At 32.6% G+C, this 9,021-nt stretch overlaps 1 protein-coding gene across 1 annotated transcript in view; it reads right to left on the bottom strand.

Annotated features, from left to right (window-relative positions):
- Positions 1-6,350: 6,350 nt before the first annotated feature.
- LOC129219006 (sorting nexin-19-like) overlaps positions 6,351-9,021 on the bottom strand; it is a 67,235-nt gene continuing 64,564 nt past the window's right edge. Inside the window, exon 11 of the mRNA XM_054853326.1 lies at positions 6,351-6,537. Coding sequence (XP_054709301.1) covers positions 6,477-6,537 — 61 coding nt within the window. The 3' untranslated portion in view covers positions 6,351-6,476. The remainder of the gene's footprint in view (positions 6,538-9,021) is intronic.

Below are 9,021 nucleotides of genomic sequence, written 5' to 3'. Positions count from 1 at the left end.
AAAAAGAAAGAAATGTAATATAGCATACATTTTTAAAAACTAATCATAATCAATATACACTCATGTTTGAAAATTGCAACACCAAGAAGGAAATATGCAAATGAACCAAAAATCACAGGAAGTGGATGGCCGGATAAGATATGCAAATGATTAATTAGAATTAGAGAGATGTCGCTCAAGCATGGAACAAGAAAACTCCCTCTGAACTGGGGCGCAGACTTTTTATTAAGGGCTGTAATGGTTTTTCGAAATCATTGTACGATTATCTGCCAATGGTAGATGTTTCTATAGTACTCAATTTGACTCGTTCAAAGCGCTGAGTGTCATACGAATGAGTAACGGAGTTCAAATGGAACCGCATGATCGGCATGCGTGAGGGGTGAACTTCCGTATAGAGACATCAGTGCCCGCACGGGGTGTATTACCTCAACTCAGATGTGTATTTGTAAAAGGTGGACAAAGAATGTTGAAATTAGTCGAAGGACTCACCCCAGCCCATGCAACCGAACAACGCCCAAGGATTATCGACACCTCACCCCCTTAGCTGTGATGGATCGTATGACGCTCTCGTCATATGCAAGCACAACATTGGAGTATGGCTACAGGTGTCACTTTCTGCATTCACATTTTGTCAACGTCTGCTGTGCCAGGGCCTGCATGCAAGGATTCTCCTGTACAAAATTGCCTTACCCCTTAACCATCCTTACTTCTGGCTTCAATGGGGTCCACCAACATGCCCAATGTCGTGCAGACTAGCAATAGGTTGACTTTTCGGATGAGTCCAGTTTTAATCTGCACTATAACAAGTGGACGGCTACTTATCAGACATTATACATGGGAATGTCACCTCGCAGAGTGTGTCATCCAACATCATACCAGCATTATGCCAGTCGCCATGTTCTGGAGCGCTATTGAATATCGAGGGCAGTCCAATCTAGTCTGAATTATGGGTAACCTCTACAGTGAGCGCTTCTTCAAGAACACTGAAGCCAGAGGTACTACCGTTTCTTCAGAGTATTCCTGGTGGAGTGTTTCAGCAGGACAATGCACGTTCACATGTCACACAACGTAAAAGTACTCTTTGGGGCATGACAGGTTACGCTACTTCCTTGGCCTGCCTGTTCATCAGATATGACGCCTATCGAGCATGTCTCAAACTGCGTTGGTCGGAGACTCGGCCATGTGTCTTGTTCGGCAATCGGTATATCTTTATGATTCGATGCCAAAATGGGTCAGACTCGCTTAGCTGCGCGGTACAGTTACATTAGATATAAATTTACACCTGTTATTTTTATTTCATTGATCTGTAATTTTTATGGGTTATTTGTAGCACTATGAGTAATATGTGCAATAAATTTTATTTCTTTCCAATGATTCATTCATATGTTGTTGCAATTTTCACGAACATGGGTGTATATATTTATATCAAAAAAAAAAAAAAACTTTAATGTATATCTTTGAAACCTTTATTTTATATTTATTTATTTAGTTTATTTTTTTATTTATTTATTTATTTTTTCGCGAGCTATGAAAAATAAGTTTGAAACCTGACTTAACTTAAAACATTTTCCAAAGAAATTCATTTTTATGCTCAAATTACCAATGACTGCTTAAAAGTATGAATGTAAAATGATTTTAAAAAATATGTCCTTAAATAAAAGATTTTAACGAGAAAAATGTATGATGTGAAACCAAAAAGAACATGAAGTAAATGTTCCAACCTGCTGAGTCAAGTATTAAAATCATTTAATAATAAATTTTAACGATTTGGTTAGACATTAAAAAACTATTTTTGTACTTTTGAGCTTGGGTGATACGTTATTTCAGTTAGAAGCATTTTGTAGTTAAAAAATTGGGGTTCTATAAAATTCAGCAATTGTTCCTAAAATAGGGAATTTATCAGAATTTACCAGAAATTTTCAGGTTAAAGGGAGAAACAGCATTTCAACCATTCTTAGAGTACAAGAACTTCTGGGATAAATGCTACATCATCACAAGATCAAGGGGTCAACATTCAGAACTTCTTAAGCTACTGAAATGCTTGTAATTAGTTTCTATTGAAATCATGTGTTTTAATAAAGAGTTTAGAATTACAGAGTTTGAATTATAATTGATTGATTGCGAGTTCATGAAATTTTAATATGTATAATGTCATTTCAACAAAACCATGTAGCAATGTATAACTTTTACAGTTTGAAACAATCAGCTTAATTTGAGTAAGTAACAAATATTGAAAGAAACACTTAAAAAGTAATTTCATTACTATAGAAAGTTATAAAAAGTCCATTTATCACAAATTTAAGAATACGAAGATGTGCTATTTACATACATTAAAAACAAGGAATAAATTAATACCTTTAAGCTAAAAAAAAAAGCACAAAATTTGCAAATATTGCAGAAACATACAAGGTGTTACTGAACTTGGGCAAAACTTCAAGGGCTGATAGTACAAACTAGGACAAACAATATGTCAAAAATAAGGGTTTCTAGCGTTTTCCGGAGGAAATAGACGCCATTGAAAGTTTAGGGTCAAAAATTCCAAATGATCATAAAAAATAGAAAAATTGGTAGATTCATTTGTGATTTTCGCTAATTTTTTTTTTTTTTTTTTTTAATCAGAATTTTCTTGAAAATAAATTTTGAAGATGTAGTTTGGAAAATGCCAATAGAGGACGCTTTAGACTTTTGAGTAACGAACAACTATTTTTTACCACTGTTTTTGAATCTCATTAAATGTTTTCTAATGCTTGGACTTAAAATTTTCAGCTCAAAATCAGAATCATTGGTAGTGATTAAGTGTTGCTCAAACTGTACTGTGTTCAGAAGTTGAAATACAGTAGGTGGCCAAATTATTAGGGACACTTCTCAAATTCTCTTATTTTCAAGTTTAGGCTCACTTTTTCAAGAAATAAACAACAAACCACAATTTTTCTTCATTCTGAATTGCTGCTGGTATCATTGTTTTTTTAGAAGTGGCAACACTACTTGGCTGCATGATTTTACAAATATTTGAGGTTATTCTAGTTTTAGTCTCTAGAGTGAGAAAAAACTGTTCTTCTCGTGAGATTATATTAAGTATGCTAGAATTATTTCTTCAAAAGTTTTAGTGTCTGTTATAGTTAATAAACACTAATTAATAAAGCAATGTTACTACAGTTTGCAATTAAATTTCAATATTTGATTTATTTTGTTGCTTGATATTGTCAAAACTGCTGTTTTAAGAATGGGCAAGGCTTCAAACGTGTCTCCTAGAAAGTGTAGGGAAAAACAAGCATTGCTACTTCCCTCCATACATACCCAGAGAGTTATTGCAAGTATAACAGGTGTTTTTAGCTCAATAGTTGGATATATCAAAATTAAAATTGCCCATAACACGCCACTAGAAGTGGATCACTTAGGAAAATGTGACAGGAAAGTACATCATCAATGCTGGTACCAGCCACAGATAGTGGTATTTCCCTCAAAAATTGCAAAAAGAGTGTAGTCCGTCTTACTTATGAATGAACACCGCATTCAAGCTTTCACCAGGATTGTCCGAAGCGACTGGTCGAAGAGTAAAAAAAAAACGTTGCACAGAGACTGAGAAAAATCTTATACGGTGGGCAAATCAACCAAAAAAAAAAAGACTGTTGATTACTGGAATCATGTAAGTACTATTTGTAAGTAGTACTGTTAACAAATAATGTAATTATTTTGATTAGTTTAATGTTTTATAGGCACGCTTCTCCGACAACTACACTTTTAGCATTTAGGTCGAGAAAAGATTCTTTTACCAGTGCCCCTTAGCCGGCGTGCGACTCCACCTGGGGGAGCTATTTTATCAAGAATGTTTTGTAGAGAGTGTTAAATAGCCGAAAAAGAACATATCCTTAATTCTATGTCTGGTACAAGGAGCAGTGATGTGTTTTCTGTCACATTTGGCTATGCGATCTGCTTTTAGTGACTTGTTTTGGTCAATTTTAAGCTTTTGATGCATGCAACTACTGACTCAGAAACACCTGTTAAATTTGCAATAGCTTTCTAGAAATGTAAGGTGGGAAGTAGTAATGCTTTTATTTCTCTACATTTTCTAGAGGACGTGTCTGAAGCCTTGCCCATTCTTTAAAGTTTTTACAATATCAAACAATAATATAAATCAAATATTGAAACTTAATCGCAAAATGTAGCAACATTTCTTTATTAATAAGTGTTACTTACATATTAACTATAGCAGACCCCAAAACTTTTGAAGAAATGATTTTAGAATACTTTAGATTACCTCACAACTACACACACACACAGCAGTTTTTTCTCACTAAAGACTAAAACTGGAATAACTTCACATGTTTGTAAACTGACAACGTCAGGTATTGTTGCCACTTCTAAAAAACAATAGTAATGATACCAGCTGCTATGCAGAGTTTTACAATAATGTACTTTGAGGTTTATTTCTTTAAAAAAAATGAGCGTGAATTTGAAAATACGAAAATTTGAGCTGTGTCCCTAATAATTTGGCCACCCACTGTACACTGTCACAAAAAAAAAAAAAATGCATTTACCCAGAAGGGAACGAGTTATCTTCACAAAACTTAAAATGCACGTGGCCTAAGGAAGATAAGGAAATGATTAGAAATTCGGAATAAAAGTTTGTTTTATTAAGAAGTTACAACACAATAAAAGTTACAAATTTGTAGGTAGTATATCCCTCTCTAGCAGCTGTTCAAGACAAAACACGGCATATTATGGAGTGAAATAGGTTACCTATGACCACTGGGACTAAATTGGGATTCATCGTTGAAGATGACATGCCTCCTGTCTGTCATAACCCAGCTAATCAAGTGCAGCAAAAATCCAATCCATCGCAATGGACGCCAGGTCAAGATACAAGGGTCTTCCAGTCTACTCCAGATTGTTTTTCTTGATACCATCAGTTTTTTGGATGGTGTTAAACAGCAAGCAACTAATGTCAGCGACCTCGTTGATACGTTAGTGGTCGCTCTTATGATGTGTGATCTTCATGCTCATTTCTGTTTCTAGAATGCCTTAACTGACTGCAATGGAGTAATTCATTTATTTTCGCCTACTACCATATCGCTCCAACTGAGGTGGCGGTAGATACGCCCATACAACCAACCTGCTTCTCCGAGACCTACTGTACGTCCCTTTAAAAAGTCCAACACTTATTCGTATACCTCTTAAAGGTCGTCTTAGTCACAATAGCGTCCTTACAACTTGACAGTTTCATTTGAAGCGCCCTTTGACACAAGCTTCCCTTCTTTCAATAGTACCTATCTGCGCATCTTGCATGCGCATAACCTGCTTATCTCTTCCTTACTGGCAATGAAATTAAAATCATACTTTACTGAGCTTGTTGGTTGCAGCTCAATTTCTTCTTGATGCTTACAATTTTTTGTGACAAAGCCTATTTCAAGAATTTGAAGGCAGTTCAGATTTTGCTACTTAACTCCCAACAATTCAGATTTTAAGCTCAAAATTTAAGTCCAAGCATTAGAAAACATTCAATGAGATTCAAAAATATCGATAAAAAAAATAGTTGTTTGTTACTCCAAAGTCTAAAGCGCCCTCTATCAGCATTTTTCAAACTACATCTTGAAAATTTATTTTCAAGAGAATACTGATAAAAAGAATAATTTTAGGGAAAACCGCAAACGAAGTCACCAATTTTCCCGTTTTTTATGATTATTTGAAATTTTGGACTCTAACCTTCAATGGCACCTATCTCCTTCGGAAGACGTTAGGAACCCTAAACGTTGGCTTTATATTGTTTGTCTTAATATGTAATATCACCCCTTAAAGTTTTGCCCAAGAGTTCAGAAACACCATGTATATTGTGTTTTCATAGATACATACGTATTTTTTCAATGATAAGAAATGAGCAAATGAATGGAAAAACATCAAACAAAAGGTTTTGGCTTTTGTTGGATGTCTTTCTACAAATGTGTCAAGATTTTTTCTTACAAATTTTATGCCTTTTTATTGTTAGTTTCATTTTTACATTAAAAATAAATTATTTCTAACAAGGCATTTTTTACATCGTCAAGGAAAACAGACTAATAGGTAAAAATACTTTTTCTTGTATAATTTCAGCAATGAAATTATGAAGGATATAATAGAAAAATTATAAAGCTATTTGAAATATAACAAAACATGTAAAATCAGTTCTCACAGAGCATGTATTTTCGATATTACCACAAAAGTATAGAAACTTAATTTCATTCTGAACTTATAATACATAGTACATAAAAATAAATTTACAAACAAATGTAAACTTGTTTTTAAAAAGATTATATGAAATTTATTTAAAAAAATTACAGTCAATTCTATATTTCTTGCAAATGGAATGTACAAGAGCATGATATTCCAAAAATATATCCCATGGGTAATCCAATGGAATTCTCGAAAAACTCACCATAATGTCTATAAATATATAACAACATATATATGACACAACAAAATTTTATTAACAGGCACTATGTCTATTCTTCTTTTGAGCACAAGGTTTCAATTACAACATCAAAAATATGGAACAATAAACACCTGCAAAAGTGAAATCAGATTTAGCATTTCATTTGCAAAAAATCTATTAGAGTAAATAGGGGTACAATTCTTATACTGCTTTTTAGAATTTTCAACTAAGTATCTTAATATATATGTTTTTGAAAAAAAAAAGTGCATCAACTTGTATGATTTACAATAAATTGTCTGGTAGAATTGTGAGGTTTAAGTTTCAAGAGTATGATGCAAAAATGTTACAATTTATTTTTCCATCATTACATTTAACAATCAAGATAAAATCAGATTCTTTTTCGTATAATGAAGAAAATATGAGTGTGCACTATTCAAACATGAAAGACAGAAGAAAATCATTTTCTCCCATTTGACTATGTTATATTGTGTTTTACAAAGCAAATCTAACATCAGTTCATAATGAAAAGAGAAAAATAAAATGTGCACATCATCAACTCATTAAGTGGTGGAGTGGAACCTTTCAGTATGTTATATGTATATGGGCAATTCTCTAGAAAAGTGTTATTTTGCACTCCAATTCTTCAACTTTTCACAAGAGGTGCAGTTTGACATTTTAGATATGTGTTAGTATTTAGACAAAAATGACAAAATATGTGTTTTTGTTAAACATCAGAAGTTCACAAAATATTTTCATTTATTTTACAGATATTAAAGGTTAAATTTGAGAAATTTTTATGAATGCAATTTTTTTCTTAATTTCTGTTGATTTGGATTCATGGGAGGGGGGGAATCAATTGATTAATTAATACTTCATTACATTTCCTATCTAAAATCAAAGCAAATCTAATACAAATTTGGCCAAAGTCCTGAAAACTTTTAAAATATCTATCAACTAAGTTTATGATTGAGTTTCGATTTAACTAATGGAATATAACAACCAAAGTTTTAAAAAAAAATCAAACATCTAAAGTATTAGAAATAATACACTTAGGATCATCTTATCCTTTGTCTATCTTTACAACCCACTTATTTATAAGTTTTCAACTTGATGGTAATGACATTTTAACCTATTTTACCTGACAAGACATAAAATATGGTTACCTACATTGCAATTTTACACATTTTGAATAAAGGTTCACTTAAGATATGCATAAAAAGAAGAAAATTGCACAATAATGTTAAATATAACTCATTTTGAGTACGGATAGTAATGACAGCCATAAAAATTTCTACTTTGATATTACATGCACCTAATCAGGAAGCAGAGAAATTTCTACACACAAATTTTTTATTTTATTAACAAGGTCATGATGGCTGCTAATAAAACTGAACATTGTTTGACCTGCCAGTTGCACCTTAGTGATCACGAAAGCCTGTAAAATCTGTTGGATAGCAATGACGGAAAATGCTGGGGACAAGTTTTAACCATACAAGAAATATATTAATGAATGCAATCAAGTAAAAAAAATGATTTCAAATTAAAATACTTGAAGCAGTGTAAAAATCTATTTTTAACCGACTTCAAAAAGGAGGCGGTTATCAGTTCATACCGTATGTATGTTTTTTTTTGTTTGTCCACTCATAGCGTCTCACCTAGTGAACCGATTTTGATGATTCTTTTTTTAATGGATAGGGGATGGCTCAACTTAGGTCCCATTAGTTTGTTTGACCATATTTGTTCTTTAGAAAAAAAGTTATGGGCAAAAAACAGTACATTTTATGCAATTTCCCTATTAAATGATTAAAATGATATTATAGCGAAGTACGCACTTTTCATCCGTGGATAACGGTGGCTCAATGGTAGAATTCTCGCCTCCCACACGAGCGACTCGGGTTCAAATCCCGACTAGGACAAAGTGAATTTTACTAAAATTTTGTTTCTACTGTTTCCCGTACTTTCTCGAATATTCTATTAATTTCTGTATCTTTCCAAGTCTGGAAAGTTCCAGCACTTTCCCAAGTTGTATATAAGGAGATGTAACGTGCATTCGTGGTTCTGAATAAAGATCTCGAGTTGAGACTAACGAGTATTCGCTTCATTTGGCTTTCACATTGTCTTCGCTATCTCGACAATATGAAACTCATTGTTATAAAAGTTTGGTGCCATATAATAGTAATTGTAATGATAATTTTGAATAAAGGCTTTTCTAAAGCAATACAGCGATATAGAGCCGAACTTCTTACTAGGTAACTTCTTACTTTTACTGAAATATCTACATTTACACTAAAAAGAATGAAATAAAAAAATTTTGAAAAACAAAATAGAACCGACTTCAAAATTGCTCTAAAAAGTTAAAAATAATTTTATTCTTTAAACACCATCGATAATGCTTTTAAACATAATTTTTGAAGTTGGCGCAAAAACGATAGATAAAATCATTCACAGTCATAACTCAACTACAACTATAAATTTAACCAGGCCTCTTTTCTTCACTATCACTTAAATTATGTATTGATGACAACATATTTGAATAACGATATAAATGTTTCGTTCGTAACTTTGGATGCTTTTCTGAAAAAAATATGAACAAAGCATGGTTACACTGGATTTTA

This window comes from Uloborus diversus, chromosome 3 (genome assembly GCF_026930045.1).
Source record: "Uloborus diversus isolate 005 chromosome 3, Udiv.v.3.1, whole genome shotgun sequence".
NCBI classification, from domain to species: Eukaryota; Metazoa; Arthropoda; class Arachnida; order Araneae; family Uloboridae; genus Uloborus; species Uloborus diversus.
Note: the sequence above shows the minus strand (reverse complement) of the source record. Positions and strands in the feature narration are given on the sequence as shown.